The sequence below is a fragment of the Pseudochaenichthys georgianus genome, chromosome 18 (genome assembly GCF_902827115.2).
Source record: "Pseudochaenichthys georgianus chromosome 18, fPseGeo1.2, whole genome shotgun sequence".
Lineage (NCBI taxonomy): Eukaryota > Metazoa > Chordata > Actinopteri > Perciformes > Channichthyidae > Pseudochaenichthys > Pseudochaenichthys georgianus.
This window is the reverse complement of record NC_047520.1, coordinates 16,568,921-16,585,856: the sequence shown is the minus strand read 5'-3', so window position 1 is coordinate 16,585,856 and position 16,936 is coordinate 16,568,921. Positions and strand designations below refer to the sequence as shown.

Sequence of the window (16,936 nt, the reverse complement as noted above, 5' to 3'; positions counted from 1 at the left end):
TATGCCCATTATTTTGAGTTCATCCGAAGAATAGACAGGAATGTGACGGTGAGGTGCAAACTGTGTCCAGGCCAGAAGCTGTTATCCACTGCTGTAAACACCACGTCAGACCTCAACAAGCACCTGCAAAAAACACATGTGGAACACAGGTGGAGCTACCGCACACGCTATTTGTTGTTTGTTTATATCACAGTCTGTTCTTCTTCTCTGTCTTCCGGTTGTTGCCTGTTTTGAATGACGAATACACACTCCCGCCGCCTGCTGGTAAGGAGAGTTATTATTGTACGTGCTCGGCTGAAGTCTTTGCGGTGTCTGGTTCCAGTGCAACACATGGCCAACATGCAGGAGAACACGCCGACGCAATAGCGTGAGCAGAGATAGACTGCGCAAAATATACAGATAGTAGGAGACAGAGAACAGCCATGGTCAGATAGGAAAACATTCAGGATCTGGATCAGTCTTATGCGACAATGGAAACTGAACTAAAGAGAACATTTGAAACTTTAGCAGTCTGCGTGATCTGCCTGCAAGGAGGGGCGGGCCGGCCCTGCTAGTAAAGTAACGAGTAAAGTAACGAGTTACTTTATGTAGAGAGTAACGAAGTAGTGTAATATATTACCTTTTTTTAAAGTAATATGTAATATATTACTTTTTTTTTAGTAACGACCCCATCTCTGCTGAAATGTTACATTTATAATTTGTAGTTCAGGACCATGGACAATGCAGCTTCCTTGCATTGACAGTTCTCTGTGCTGAATTTCCTTTGTCTCATGTTTAATGTTGTGACCTGTCTGGTTTAAATGAGTGTGTTGCTGCTTTGATGAAGCCTAATTTGATAACGTTTCAAATTAATTTCTGAAATATTTCGTTAATAAATATTTCATGAGTAATATAGTTGTCTTTGTCACATTTTATTTGGCATTAGTAAATAATTATGCACATAATACAGATATTTTACATGATATGAGTGATAACACGTGTTATAAGGGCTATTTTGCACAATAGGTGTGCCTTGAGATTTTTACTTGTCCTTTGGTGTGCCTTGGGCACAAAAAGTTTGGGAACCACTGGTCTAGCTTATGACTCAACTATGGTCCTCATCTTTATTAGAAGCTCAATATTGTCTCAAACTTCTCCAGCTTCCTAAGCATGTCGTCCTCGGTGCAGATCTCAATCCTTTGCTTGATGAGCTGTAACAGTTGCTTGTAAAAATTACTCGCCCACTGGCCTTCCAAGCAGTGGACGGATATGTTGCACACTTTGTGGAGAACCGTTACTAACTTATCATTGCTGCTGACCTTACACCTTTTGAAGACCCATTCCCCCCATCCTTCCCAAATACCATCGTCTGTGAAGCTCACAGTTATGCTTTCTTGTGTGCAAAAGGAGTCTGGATCTGTGTCAGCTAGGTCATTCCAGATGGCTCTGTAGGAAAAGGAAGAGACTTTAGAAAAAAACGTGTCTAAATATAGATTCGAATTTTTATTATTAAAAAAATCACACTCACACAATTTTTTTCAGAGGGTACGGGGTCAAGTCACTGAGGGACATCAGTGACTTGTAGCTCACTCGGTTTCCCTCCATCCTGCGATTCAAAGGAATATACGCTAAGTTGTATGGCTTCTAAAGTGCTACTAAAGTGAGCTGGAGTGCACTTAACCAAATTGAAAGCGAAATTGGAGCTGAATGTAAAAGGCCATTAAACATGCACCCAAAGGCTAGTATGGAATACAGTTGGGAAAATAAAGGGCCAAGCTTGTGATACATTTATGTCACACTTTAGAAAAGAGACTAGGCCTAGATGTATATGTAATAGACTCTTTCTTTGTTATGTTTTGATCACATTTTATTATATTGTTTCATACTTTTTATGTTCTTGTCTATTGATTTCATTTCTGAACCCAGCATTTTAATGGCATTTCAATAAAGCAGGTAGAATTAAAAAAAACTGTGGGTTTACTGGAGAGCTGATTTAGGTTGCCTTTGCACCAGTTGTGAAATATAATTAAACATTATTCTCCACATAATTCCATCTCTAGCTATTACAGGAACCATGATTCAGACATTCATGATCTTGGCAAGACTTTCATTTCCCTAAAATATATAATGTGGCATATCCCTCCCATGATGTCCTTACCACAACTCTTCAAGCTTTTTATTCGCCCGTATGGCACCAGAAAGAGCCAGTAGTTCGTCATCGCCGATGTCTGTCCATCCGATTCTAAAATGGGAAGTGTGAAACACTCTAGTTCTCATATTCTCTCATTGTGCCCTTTATATCCTCTTGCAGCTGTTTTAAATGTTTTCCTAAAAAAGCCTGTGTAATCAGTTGACATCTTACCCTAGTTGCCGTAAATGTTCAGACACTTGCAGCACATCAGCAATGACCCGAGCTGCGTCCATACCGAGGATATTTTCTCCAAGCCTGTAATAATGAAATAGTGCATCAGTGCAAAAGCCACATTATATATTTTTCAAGCTGGTGTTGTTGACACTTTTTGCTGCATGCTATGCGATAAGTGTTAGGAACACAAGCCTGCAGATATTGAAAACAAAGAAAGAAACGTCCATGTGATAAATGCAAACCAGATTTACCTTGAACTTACCAAAGTCTGTTACATCTGAGCAGCAGGGGTTGAATATCTCTAAGGGCCTCGCAGCTTACTCCTGTTCCTGTCAGATCCAGCTCTAATATTTCCCCCTTGGTGAGGTTTAAGAAGTACTTGATGGCATTGTAATCCATTTGGGACAGTGTTTCATCGCTGACATTAACCTGTAGTGTTTTAGGTTCCACGGAGAGGGCCAGAGAGGGGTCCTGTTGCTCAAACAGGCAGTGTAAATGGTTGAGGATAGGAGCTCCACTCTCACAGAGCATTGTGAGCTCTTTGATGATCCTCTGACGATAGCTGTCCACTTTCTCTTTATTGCAACTCAGCCCCACCTGCCTTGATAGAAGGTTAGCGTTGCGTTCAGCGAGGATTCCAGACAGGAAGCGATGGAAGAGGTCCAAATGTCCCCCGCTGGACCCCTCCCAGGACTTGTAGTTTGCTGAAGAGCTTCTGGTAACGGGTGATCCGTCACCGCGCAATAAACTGCAGCGAAGAACTCTTGAACAGTGAGGTGTGCAAAGGAGTAAACCTCCTCAGTGCAGCCGGGCTCTTGTGCCACCGTCTTGTCCAGGAAGGTGCTTACAAGGATGCATCCCTCTAGCTCTGCCACGTCTTTGTCGCTGCTGTAGAATAGTGTTTGATGCTCCATCAGCTTTAGGAAGGCGAGTCGACCCAGCTTCAGTACGACTTCAGAAAGCCCTTCCTTTTGCCCTTGACAAAACGTTTGGGCTCTTGCTTGAGTGTGAGAGCGAAGCAAGGCCACCAGATACTGCACATAAATGTCCGTCATGGTCTTGGGGCTTTCTCCACAGAGGTCCTTGCTTTCTTGAAGGATGCAGCACACAATGTAGCAAAATGCAGGTATGTAGCATAGTGTTAGCATTAGCTCATTGGCCGATACTACTGCGAACATGCGGTCAGCAGTGGCACTGTCCTGGAAATACCGTAAGAAGAAGTCTTGAACTTCAGTCAGGGAGAAACCAGAGATGAGCACAAAGCGGTCGATGCAGCCCACCGGGATGTGATTGATGGCTGCAGGTCGACTTGTGAGCATGATAGAAGCGTTGGGGAGCAGTTCGCCTTGCATCAGACTCCCTAAGACCTCCACCGCCGCTGCATCCTCATCAGGCTCAGTCACGAATGTGTCGATATCACAGCTCCTGTAGTGTCTGAACTCATCAAAGCCGTCTAAGATGATCAGCAGTTTGTGGTCGTTCTCTAAAATATTATCCAGTTCCTTAGCCAGGTGCCTGTTTTTACGCAGCACCAGCTCGCGGAAGTTCGTAGGTTTGTCGATCAGATTGAGGTCTCTGAAGGTCATGTGGATGATGAAGTCAAATCCAAGATGGTCCCTGTTTCCTCCAAAATCAAAAAGCATCTTCTGCACCAGGATCGTTTTTCCGATGCCCGCCACCCCCGACACCAACACTTTCTTGACTGGATGTTTTCCATTTGTGCTTAGAAAGAGTTCGGCCGGTGTGATTTTTTTCTGCACCGCTGACTTCTGCTGCAAAGACAGTCGCTTTTGCCCAAACGTCAGCACCTCATGTCTTTTCATATCCAAGCCCTGGTGTCCGTCTGCCAACAAGAGATTGACGTAGTGTTCGGAAAAAAGAATTTTCTCCCCGTGTCGAGTGTTGTAGAAGAGCATGCTCTCACTCCGCCGCTTGATGACGTCTTTATGCTTTTGTTGGACTTTCTTATATTCTGCAAAGTGAAGATAATGTGATTTAAAAAAAGTACTCTTTTCCACATGTTCAATTTGCAGCATTTGTTTCATCTTAAATGTACCAACTTTGAATTGAATTGCATACCCACGGATTGAGGCGGATCTGCATTTCCTTCTTTGGGGTGTATCTGTGCTTCTTGCTGATGATCACTACTAATTGAAAGAAAAATATCAGCCGCTTCATTTCCTTTACATTGCAGGATATCCAACACCTCTCTTACTCTTGCCCGGGGTCCCAAATGACACAACACCTCCTCACGATCGTCACGAGTGAACACTTCCCGATTTACTAAGATTTCCAGCAGAGAGTCAATTCGTCCTTCCAGCTCATCCACCAGGGAAACTCGCAGAACCTTGAGTGCTTTCAAACTAGAATTACAACCATCCCTTTCCACCATAACGAACCTGAAAAAAAATCCTCAGCACAAATCAGAACAGTAGAGTTATGATGTGCTGATGGAGCCTTGTGAATTGTAGCATTTCTCTCATTTTGGAAAGCAATGTCCCCTCTTAGTTCAGAGGAATCCTGCAAAAGCATGTCCTTCTTCCAGAGCGAAGAAGTAGAAAGTGAACTGTTTGTTGTAAATGAGAAATAAAAGAAGGAAGTACACTCCAGTTTGTCGAGCACATGAACGCAGGGTTATGACATGTTAACACTTGAGGCTGTAACAACCTGTTTTTCTGGTAACTGGAGAAACTCCCATTGCAGTAATGTAAGTTCTGCTGAGTGATGCGAGTAATCTGAAATTCCAGCAGCTGTGCTAAAGAACCATATAAAAACAATCACAGCTTTATGACGGGACTAAATAATGCAGTCAGTTTTGTTTTCAAAAAAAATCCACAACAAACAGTTTATAAAAGGAATGTATTTGGCTTTATTAAATGATAAACCAGGCATGAGCAGAAAGCAATACATCAGTTCACCAGCAGAGGGTCCCTATTGCATGCACATGAAATACCCCAAAAACTGTTGGAAAATGAATACTTAAAACCCACCCCTGCAATTATTTACAAAACTATGCACAAAAACACACATGGAAATAAATAGTTAAAAGGACATACCAAATATCTACATAACTTAAGAGCAACTTAAGAGCATGTTTTTCATGTTTTTACTTTCACAAAATCAAATAACCACACCTGCGAAGGTATCTGATGATGAAGCATCAAGGAACTCGGGGGGGGGAAGTCAGAAAGTGCAAACCCTGCCGATCTGGCACAAGTAATGATCTTTAAAAAGCTCTCTAATGTTTTAACCGATATTGAAATATAACGCAGAGTTATGTTTAAGCTCAATCAACACTGAAATCTGTCAAAGGAATGACATAAGGTCTTTCAATTGAAACCGTTTTCCTTAAATGTCACACTAACAAAAATGTGATTTAGTTGGAGCGGAGGAACAGTTACACCATGTTCACAAAGTGGTTAAAGGGACATTTAAACATATGTTAACGAGAAATACAAAACAAAATCACAAAATATATAAACAATATAACTTTACAAACTAAAAAGAACTCCGCAAGCAATGTTCTGAACAAAGACTTGGATGAGTTGAGTGCAATATAAATGTGTATTTCTCATAAAATTCGACTTGCTTCAGTCATACACCTCCACAGTGCAACCCATGCAAGATACAAATTTACTTTTTATTCTGAAAAACATGCAGCTACAACTTCTGCAATCATGCTTCCTTTGCCCTCCGAATGACCCGACCGATGGATAACAACGTGTGCTAGATTACCTAATCTTTTCCCATGTGGATGATACCATTTGTGGCATGATCAGATATTATGACAGCCATTTCCCTTCAGAGGATTAGGCTGTGTTTAGAGTTTACCCACAGCTCTTTATTACAAATGTATTTAGCATCAAACCTTTTCATCAACACTTTTCTGGACACCCTTGCAATAAAGGAAAAACACACAACTATCCAGTGGTTATCAGAAGCTCAGGGGGCTACCCAGAATCCCTGGGTGGGAAGTCAATAGTTGAACAAAAAGTAAATGAATTACATATTTGTGTTTATAGGCCTAATTGCACAACTGTTTGAGGAATACGCTGAAACTACCAGTATTTTTTAAATACTGTTATTTATGACTTGGAAAATCCCAGGTTGTATATGAATAACCTACTTGTCAATAAACCTCATTTTGAATGTGATGTATGAGTTCCCCTTTATGATACCACGCAGTCACCAGCAGTTTCAATCACTCACAATGGAAATGTATCATACGTTACGTTTGCTTAATTCAGGAAAGCTTCATGAGCGTCAGATTTAAAAAGAAGTAAAACTTCATCAAAGGTCACTCCTCTCACATCTTTGAAAATTCAAACCCACACATGATTTCTTTGAGGGAAGTGGATCACCACCATCCAATTGTTCCTCAGGTGTCCACATCCAGCGCTGACCACTGGACACAGCTGTGGGTGTGAGGATGGGGCGTCCAGGTCTTAAGTCTCTGTTGGCCGTCCCCGACTTCTCCAGGTCGTCCCTGGCCCTCGTCTTAACCCCCCCTCGCCCTCCTCAGGTGTTTTTGCAGGAATGACAGCAGCGGCTCTTGAACTGAGGCAGAGTGCAGAGCTCCAGCTGCCGGACCTTCTCACAGTACCTCGTGCTGTCCCGACACTCTCCGGCTGGAAAACACAGACCATGCCGTTTAATACCAATACTCGCTTTAAGCCTCTCCACACGATAAAGACCAGACAAGACAAGATCTAGTTGAACCTATCGTAAGCTTTATTAACCCTGAAGGAAATGTGTGTGCATGTGAAAACAACAGACTTATAAATACAAAGTGTATAAGAGGAACCAATACTAGTCATTGCCTTAAAAAACAACAATACAAGTACATCGGTAAAATAAGTAAACAAGAATAGAAACATAAATTACAACATCTTAAAACAAAGAAAATGTGTTTAATAATCAATACTAATATTGATATATATTTTTTATTTATGATTTATTTTTGATATGCAATTCTATTCTTCTCACTTTATCTGCTTTTGTAATAATGGTAATTTTTTTGTTTGTAGTACAATGCTAAATACCCTATGTGTATTCAGTACAATAACTGAAGGGTTTATAAAGTGTATATTTGTAATGCTATTTGAGCATAATCTTGTTTGTATTCCCCTTACATTTTATATGACTCCCGAGGAATTTCCACCATCAACAAATGCAGTAATACCATATTCAACATGGTATATCAAATCATTTTTAAATCAACCAGTTCTACATTTTTCCATCGTGCAGCTTCCCCTCACCTCTGCCGCAGGACAGGATGTTGCATCGCTGCCAGCTGGGGGGGCGGGGCCTCCACATGCAGTGATGTTCCCGCGTGGCCTTCCCTGTCCTGCGGTGCGCGCAGGTCACCTGACGGGACTGGAAGCCGTGCCGTCCACAGGTGGCGGTGCACGGCGTCCAGGGCCCCACGCGCCAGTGGAGTAGACACGCCTCTGTGGAGCAATTCTTCAGGGAGACGGGTCTAAAAATACAAATGCATAACAGGAAATGGTCAGGAAGCTTGAAGAAATACATGGGGAGTGGCTTGTACACTGAAAATGTGATATTATCTATTCCACATCATATCTCCTGATATACATTTATTTTATAATACCCATATTTACCTCTGGAGTCCACTGCACATCCTGTAGGAGACTTTGGTGGTGTTTATGTCCTGGCAGTAAACATGGCGGTGCTGTATAGCCAAACTGGGACCCACACATTGACCATGACACTAAAAAGGGAAGATTTAAATCAGAATTGCAAGCGAGTTCAGCTTTTTAGATGACATACTTCTTTGTGTCAGCTAGACAGACATGTATTTTTAAACATGATGTGCATGTCATTAACAAAGATACAAAGGGTGATTTCCCTTACTGCAACACATTTTTGGTTACTATTTAAAGAATGATTAGCAGTGTGCTTCCCCTTTAAATTATTTGTAAAACAAATAAACACTAAAAAGTACATATGAAAAACTCCCCCAAATGAACAGACTAAGCACTGACACACAATGTCTAATATTGAACCTGTTTCAAACTAAATAAAAACAGCCTCTGTGTACAGAATAGGGATGGGAATATGAAAGTAATTGTATATTCGAATATTCGACCCCCCAAAAAACGGTTAACCGGTTAACCGAAATTTAAATATCCTATAAAAAAAAAATTGGGCAAAAAAAAAATGTGCAAAATTTCTGAATTTTTTTTTTTTACCCAATTTTTTCTCAATAATTTTTTAGAAATACATACATGTTCAAATAAGTGTAGAAACCAAGTCGAATTTGTCAAATGTATTGAACTAGTGATCACAGTTTGACAGCTATAGGCCTACAGCTTTCATGTGTGGAGGCGATTCACAATCAGGCCAGCTGTAGAGAAGACCCTCTGGAACGGAGGTTGCGAGTATAGCAAGGTATAGCATGTATAGCATGTATATATAAGTTTCATTTGGCATAGTTTGACCTCTACACCGCACTCACTAACCTGGTCGAAATATTTCCACACATTACTCCTTTTTGACGCCATGTCTGTTGTGTAGGACTCTTCTTGGAGTGTAAATAATTACCGGACTATGACTGGTAAAATATGTTGAATACCGGCAAAACTAAATCTCTCCTGTCAAAATGTCTATGTACTTTGCCACCACACACGGTTGCCAAGCAGCGCTTATTGTTGTTTAGGCTGGCCACTCATGTGTCGCGAGTGTTGACGGAGGGCGGGGGAGCACGCTCATGAACTGTTAGCGCCGGAACCTCGCAACGGCTGCGGAGCTCATTTGCGCCACATTTGGGCCTAAAATGAGGTTTGAGTCTGCGTGATCTACGTGTAGGGAGGGGCAGCAGCCATATCATTGGCTAGAACTAGCTAGATCTGATGGATTTGGACATAAACACGAGTGAAGTATAACCGGACGCGAGAGAGAGAGAGAGATCAGCAGCTCTGCCCGCATTTAGCTATGGCTCTGTCGTATTCATTGAATTATTCAATTTGATAATATGTAATCAACTTAGGCATCTCCCAACAAAAAAAATTAATAAAAAATAAAAAAAAATTAATAAAAATATTCATAACTCATATTCGAATACATGAATAATTATTCGAACACCTGAATAATTTCGAATATTCGATTAATCGTTCCCATCCCTAGTACAGAAGTGTGTGTAGTGAATGGAAGCAGACTCACGGTCCCCCAACTGGTGGAGGCCCACCGGGTGCAGGGCAGCTGGTTGCAGGGCCGGCTGTCAGAGGGTCTCCTCCCGCTGCCCAGGCACTGCCGGCTCTCCACCTCTCTGGATCGGCCCTCAGGACCCTTCAGGCAGCGGACACTCCTGCTCTGGGACCCCCCTCCACAACTGGCTGAGCACGGTGACCAGGGGTCCATCCGCCACCTAAAGCAACCACAGAGGAAAAGTGGACAATGACTTACAGTGTTTATACAGTTATAATAATAAAGTATCAATCTTTGTTTTGGCCAACAGAGGGACTCGTCACCTAAAAAAACATGTGTTGTTCCTTTAGAGTGAAGACATGTAGGCTACTTATCTATAGTCAGTGCATACATAGCGGAAAACTCCACTAGAGTAGCAGCTGGAAGTAATGTGTTGCTGTGGAAAGAGGCAGCAGAAAAATGCATTTTACACACCTAAATAATAAATATCAGTTTTAACTGTACGCTATATTTACTGCTTTAATTTGTCATCAGACAGTCTTACAATTTGCTTCTGCCCTCAGCAGTACATTGCTTTTTTCTCGATGGCACTTTTTTCCCATAGGGCCAGTCACACACTGACCATGGAGAAGTACTTCATACAACTCCATATACCTTTAAGTCTTTAGCATTGTGCTATCCCGGAAACATCAGAGTATTGTCCTTAAAAAATAAAGTTGCCAGTTCTCTAGGTACATGTAGTAAATTTGGAATGCAAGTAAATGGGGAATTAGGAATGTGACCAGCATGTAGTAGCAGCAGTGTACCTGGGGGGGCAGGCCTGTCCGTGGCACAGCTCTGCAGACTGGCTGCTGTTGCTCCTCTCAGAGCAGATAGGCCCATTTGCGCCAATGCCATTACTTTGGACACAGCTTCTTCCTTTGCCACCTGAAAACAGACATTTAAAACGATATTATTGTGCTCTTGGATTCAGCAGGAAAAAAAGAAAAAGACACCATATAAAACTGGGTGTATCTGAAGATGATTTTGACACCAAAAGTCCTGATATGTGTTTTTTATATAGGCATCATGATAAATACAATGGGGATAACCACTTTTTGATTGAAAGCGCAGGTTGGACACTTTTCAGCCCCTTTAAGCCCCTTTATCTTCCTTTGAGGTCAAGCGAGGGGGGTGCACCCAGCTAATCTTCTTTGAAACATTGCCTGCAACCTCTAATTGTTGTCGTATGGGGAGAAAGAGTGCCGGAGCATCAGGAAGACCCTGCGGCCGGCGGCTTTGATCAAAATGCAGCAAGGTCGCCAATAATCAGGCTCCGATGAGACGAATGACAGCGCCGCTCAGATATGAACGCGCTGTGTCCCACTTTGGACATTCCTAATCACTGAGTCAGCATGAAGAGACACCGGGGTATGCAAAACACTTTAAAAAGTGCTTAGTTGGTCTCTAACCTTAACTGTGTATTATATATACAGTACAACATATTTAAAGTGGTAACCTGCTTCGTTTTCTTTTTTCTTTCCTTAGAAATTAATTTAAGGTGTTTGTTGCAATTTTCTAAGACATTTTTCTTAACTAATTGAAAAACTTGAGGGGGAATTATTTCCTCTCCAGAAGTGAATTAGCTGGCAGTGTATTCCAACATGCTAGAAGTGAGATTCGGTGTACCTGTAATCTGCAGCAAAGATGAAAGCGATGTTGTTCCAAGACGATTGTTGGCCGTGCAGGTGTACAGACCCTCATCCGGCTTGCTTGGAGACTGGATCCTCAGCGAGCCGGAGGACAGCAGGCCTACTCTGCCAACACCAAGACAACACAACCACTAAATTGGCTACTTTTAACACCTGCAGAAACAAATCTCTGCTGAATCTTCAGACAGGTTTTTATATAAATGGATCAGGTACAAAAAGAGAGGGAATCTTTTTTCCTGAAACGTTCATAATCTCTTCACACAGAGGGGACACATGTTGATGTAGAAGAGACATGGAGAAGTGGATTTTGCACAACAGGTGACCTTTAAAGGGCAGTTCTTACCTGCTGTTGTAGTGCAGCTCTTTGCCGTTCTTTGTCCATGTCAGCGACGGTTCGGGGTTCCCCAGGGCCTCACACCTCAGCTCCAAACTAGCAATGGGTTTCTGCAGCAGAGCCGGGACCCCCACATGTACAGTCATTTCAGAGGACGGGACCACCCCCACCTTCCGGGGCCGCTGGATTATCACCGGGCTTCTTAGCCGCGGAGCTTTGATGCTGGGTTTATCAAGCGGGGGCACCTGTGTGGAGGATTCTGCTTTCTCCGGGGGATGAAGTGTCGACTCATTGTTTTCGCCTCGTGTGACAGCGAGCTCCCTGAGCAACTGTGCGACGAGTTGCCCCTCCCTTTGTCCTCCTTCAGAGAGGTCGTGCATGATCTCATCTAGCCTCTGGGTGTCTGCTATGAGTACGAGCAGGCTAGAAAGTTCTGAATTGGCTCTCTCGTCCTCCAGGGTGGAGCGGTTCTTCTGTGTTTTATCAGCAGGGTCTTTCTCATCTTGGAGAGAGCCTTTGAGTTCAAGCAATTGCTCCACAATGGTGTCGTATCGGTTCAGGGGGACGGGTAGCGCCTGAAATCTTTCTCTCATGGCGGCGTCTGTCTCCCTCACCTTTTGTTGTCCACCCCCAAGGAGCCATGACGCCGGAGCAGAGAGTTTGTGTTTGCTGCCGATGATCTGAAGTACAAAATGTTCCCGTGCCTGACCGGCGACACATGTGTAAATCCCGGCGTCCGATGCACGAAGCTGCTGAAACTTCACGTATCCCAGTGATGTCATGGAGAGATGCGGAGGGCCGGTTAAGGGCTTCCCCTCCTTCAACCATCGGATTTGGCCTTTGCGGAAGTTTCTGGTTGGGCAGCGAAGGACTACAGTCGTCCAGGGGAGCAAGTAGGCATAGCCCCCCACCACCAGCTGTAACTTTTTCCCCTTCCTCCACTGGATATACACCTTCTTCTGGCCCAGTATGATGGGATTGGGTTTGAGAGAGTCTGTGAGGAAATTAAAGAACAGATTCATGATTTGGATACGATTTTAAGGGAATTTCCATTAACAAGCAGTCACACCTTGTTTTTGTACTGGTTATGGGTGGGCTTATGTTACAGTTATGATATGACATTTGTATTATGCATGTTAAAAAAACGTTTTTCTTACACATCTTTCCATCACATTTTACACCAACATTTTTTTATGATGCAAGTCAATGTAAAGACTTTGCAGCAAATGTTCACAAAGTTACCGAGTGTCTAAGCCTCATTTGGAAAACATCATTACAGTGTTGATGGAGCAGCCACTATGCTAGCACAGCCCTGATGTGAACACAGCATAAGCAGTACATCTTGACTAAACCGATCCAAACAGAGGGTGTCTTACTCTCACAGAGCCTGAGGGAGCATGGTCTGATTTTGGTGGGCCGGGCTAGGAGGGAGCAGTTCTCGGGGTCTACGTTCTGATGTCTCCGATCCTCCCCTTGTCTTCTGCACACTGCCTCTAGTCTCTGAATGCCGTTTCCACAGGTCACAGAACACTGGACGGATAAAGAAGATGTTGTAAGACGTGAAGCAGATCCTGTTGAGGTTGCAAATGGTATATTTAGAAAAGGAGGGTCTACCTGGGACCAGTCAGTGACCCATCGAGCTGGGCACTCCAGCTTGGCGCAGATCTGCTGGCTCGGGGGGCTTTCGGACGGACAGAAGGTGTCAGGCAGCTCGAGGATGCTGCCATCTGCCAGCCGCTGTTTGCACAGGACCTTCCTCCTTTGAAATCCACCTCCACAGCTCTGGGAGCACTACGAAAACACAGATGTGCCGGGGATTACATTAGCAATAAGGGCTAGACGCTTCAGTCTAATTGCTGTGCCAGGCAGTTATGTTGGTGAACTTCCTAAAGCCCCTTTCCAACTCCACAAAAACCCCACTAAAACCCACTTACGTCTGGCTTTTGTTTCAATTGTATTTCAGGCCTCGGACAAATGACTGTAGTATTTACAATAGGGATGGAAACACAAGTGAGATCCTTTACCTGTCCCCAGGCTCGAGTGTCCCACATGGGAGGACAATCGAAGCGGTTGCAGGCTTGGACCGGGATGGGTTTTGGGCTCTGACAGTCTTCATCCCGCAAAACCTCGGTCCAGTTGCTGTCCCGGGAGGGTCGGTGAGAGCAGGCCACAGTGCGGGTCATCAGACCAACCCCGCAGCTAGCAGAGCAGGAGCTCCACTCCCCAGTTTTCCATCTGCAAACACAACGCTCAGCATCAAACTGCGAAATGTTGACAACCAAATGTAACCTTCCAGTTTTTTCTTGTTAAGCAGCATTACCCATAATCCCCTCTGTTTCAGCCCTGTTTCAAAAGTGCTGATTCTCTGCCTGTTACTTTAGATGAAAATAAGGAGCCCCTCCCCACGCCCCTCTGAGAGAGATTTGGTTACAAAGAACACAATGGTGCTCTAGGAGAAGATTCAGGTGATAAGATGGGGGGGGGGGGGGGGGCTACCTTGGTTGCTGATTGGCTAATGGTTACACAAGACAAAAAACATCACAATGTGGCCAAAATCTGATCAGCTCATTTCCAGACAGGTTTTTATATAAATGGTTCAGGACAAAAAGAGAGTGAATCTTTTTTTCCTGAAACTTTCAGAATCTCTTTATAAAAAGACATGAAGTGGATTTTTCATAATAACCTGTGGTTCCAGATTCATCAACATGCTTTACCTTTAGGGTAAATGCATATGTAGATAGCCACATTATCCAATCAATACAGGAGTGCAGTCAGATCTTGATGTTTTTACTTGATCCCCTGAGAGGATGCCCTTGCAGTCTTATGAATGTGCAAATGCATGAAAGTGAATACAAGTGAAAAGGAAATAAGAGTGATTCATGGGGCCAGGTACTGTCAGAGAAACATCAAATCTCCCACTGAATTTAAAGATATTTGAGAAATCCCAAGGCAAAATGTCTTCACTTGTGTTTTCCCAACGACCCCAATGTACCAATATTCTTTTTGATGCCTAACACATTTTCTTTCGAAAGAAGCACCCAGCTTCAAAGTTTCCCGAGCACATTTATTCTAATCTTGAAAACGATGCGGCATGTGTCTTTGTCGCTATGCCTTTAAAAAGGCATCGTAAAGCTTCGGCTTTGACCGAGATGGCAGCGGTTTTGCTTCTTGCTTGACAGATTAGGTGAATTTTCAAAACTATTCATGTTTACTCAAGGGTCCAGGGACTGTGGAGAATTGGGAATGAGCGTTTCTTTTCAGGATCGGTACTATACTCAAAGCCAAATCCTATGGCTGTTTCCCTTCAGAGGGAACAGTATCCAAAGAGTGTAGCTTAATATGCGAGGGTGAGGAGGCCTCAGGGAGGGAGTAAAGAGCCAAAGGAAACAAGTCCAATACAGCGCTTGTTGTGCCTGAAAACAAGACTCAAGGCCTGGAAAAACAGGCCGGGGCAGGATGCAAGCCTCTGGGTTTTCTGACTAGAGTGGTGGAACACCGACACTGTGCACGGTGTTAATTTGAAACGTGTGGCCTACCGCAAAATCCACTCACCGCTTAGTAATATTAGATATCATGCTATTATGCTGTTTAGCCATTCAGGTATTTCATTTTGGGTTCTCGTTGTTCATCCACTGTATCCAAATTCATGCCCAAAAAAATCTGAAAAAACATAATCCCAGGAAATGATTGAACTGCTGTTTTGACCGCTTTATTCCCTCAAAATCAGCAAAAATACGTTATTGTTTACATTAATTCTTCACAAAGGATGAACCTTTTTTTTTCATTTTGCATAATTCATAAGGACTTTTCATGCATTATGTTCGGCAAAATGTCAACTTTGGATACAAAATATGTCATAATGTAATGTCAGATGCACATTTTAGATTTTGAATGACGCCCTGATGCGCTTTCTGAAAGCCTCTTGACAGGAGAAATGTCAACATTATTAACCTGTCCTATGATGCGTCGTCACTAAAGGACATTAATAGTAGTATAAAAAGCCAAATTAAAGCGTTTTTACAGTCGTCTTCAAAAAGGTATTGCTAACTTTTACAGCAAAGGCCTCTTGAATTTCTGTGCTGACAAAACAATTGAAAAAAAGGTTTCATTCCAAGCACAATTTCACATGTCAGCCGAGCAGATATCACCACCGACACATGGTCCCTATTGTGTGCTTTATTCTCACAAGCCGTCCCGCTGGATTCATTTCCTGTTATCAAAGATACAGCCATCGATCTCTGTCACTCTGCTTCAGTATCACTTGGACCCAAGTGGCCTAAATGATCATTTGATTGGCCCATGTGGTTTAAAGTGAAAGGCATAACATAGTGCATTAGAATGATTTTAATCTATTTTGTACACAACCACTGATTAGCCGATATTAATTGATCCAGCTGGTGTGATGCGAGTTCTTTGATCGTCTGAAAGCTGAGCAGTTCCAGGTGCAGGACCCAGGAAAGGATCAGGGCTCTGGGAAACGCTGCATGAATGTCCCAGCTCTCGATATATTGCATTTTTTTCTGGGTTACAGTCTTGGAAAACTAATAAAGAGCAGAGCCAAGATCTCAGTCCTGCTTTTAATTAATATTTTCTTCTTGAATGCAGCCAAAACCTTTTTATTTAAAAAAAAAAAAAAACACATTTCCTCCTCGGGTTTACTAGGTTTAATATCCATCAATCATGTGTGTTTTTATGTTCGTGCGCAAACCATTTTAAACCAATGATAATGATGTATGTCTGTGATTTAGTGTACCTGGGTGGGCAGGGCTGGGTTTTGCAGTCCTGCAGCAGCTGGGGGGGGCGTCGGGAGCTCACACACAGACTCTGCTCGGCGGCCTCCCTCGTCTGCTTGTTCAGGCAGATGACCACAGCCTCCTGCACACCTGGGATCAGGAAACAAGGATGTGCAAATAACCATGAGCTATAGGGAAGGGTCAAGTTTTTAGAAATGAATTATCTCCCTGTCATCTCTTAAATAGTATCACCTTCACACGCATGAAGCATTAAAGCAATAAAGCAATCCAAATATTATGGTACCAAAATGGAAGGCACTTTCTTTGCACATGGAACATGCGAGGAATTAGCTGGGCGTTATAACGTTAACAGCCTATCAGAGTTGAGATGTTCCTGAAATAGAGGTGTTGTTCAACCAGAAATGGAGGCCAAAGTAATTTTTTGAAAGAAAATTCGATTCTTTTACACTTTAAAGTAACGCAATGTCAAGATATTTACGTGTATAAACAATAATGTTGCTTCTGTATTGAGTGTAATCCTCGTTCCAGTAAACACGCCTTAGAAACCGTGTTTGCTTGTTGTTATTAGAACAGATCTGACAAAGCATTTACTTAAGAGTCTTTACAAATTGACAACATAGTGTCGCTTTTTAATCTGCATCCGTTT

At 42.9% G+C, this 16,936-nt stretch overlaps 1 protein-coding gene and 1 pseudogene across 2 annotated transcripts in view; both read right to left on the bottom strand.

Moving 5' to 3' along the window:
• Positions 1 to 626: 626 nt before the first annotated feature.
• Positions 627 to 4,736, bottom strand: LOC117463530 (NACHT, LRR and PYD domains-containing protein 3-like; annotated as a pseudogene).
• Positions 4,737 to 5,208: 472 nt separating this feature from the next.
• The window catches only part of adamtsl3 (ADAMTS-like 3), a 103,030-nt gene continuing 91,302 nt past the window's right edge, over positions 5,209 to 16,936 (bottom strand). For both annotated transcript variants that reach the window (XM_034106169.1, XM_034106170.2), the window contains 11 exons: positions 16,290 to 16,419; positions 13,561 to 13,771; positions 13,151 to 13,327; positions 12,913 to 13,066; positions 11,546 to 12,530; positions 11,180 to 11,307; positions 10,318 to 10,438; positions 9,527 to 9,731; positions 7,966 to 8,075; positions 7,603 to 7,823; positions 5,209 to 6,972 (listed from right to left, as the gene is read on the bottom strand). In XM_034106169.1, the coding sequence (XP_033962060.1) occupies positions 6,863 to 6,972; positions 7,603 to 7,823; positions 7,966 to 8,075; positions 9,527 to 9,731; positions 10,318 to 10,438; positions 11,180 to 11,307; positions 11,546 to 12,530; positions 12,913 to 13,066; positions 13,151 to 13,327; positions 13,561 to 13,771; positions 16,290 to 16,419 (2,552 nt within the window). In that variant the 3' untranslated portion in view covers positions 5,209 to 6,862. The remainder of the gene's footprint in view (positions 6,973 to 7,602; positions 7,824 to 7,965; positions 8,076 to 9,526; positions 9,732 to 10,317; positions 10,439 to 11,179; positions 11,308 to 11,545; positions 12,531 to 12,912; positions 13,067 to 13,150; positions 13,328 to 13,560; positions 13,772 to 16,289; positions 16,420 to 16,936) is intronic.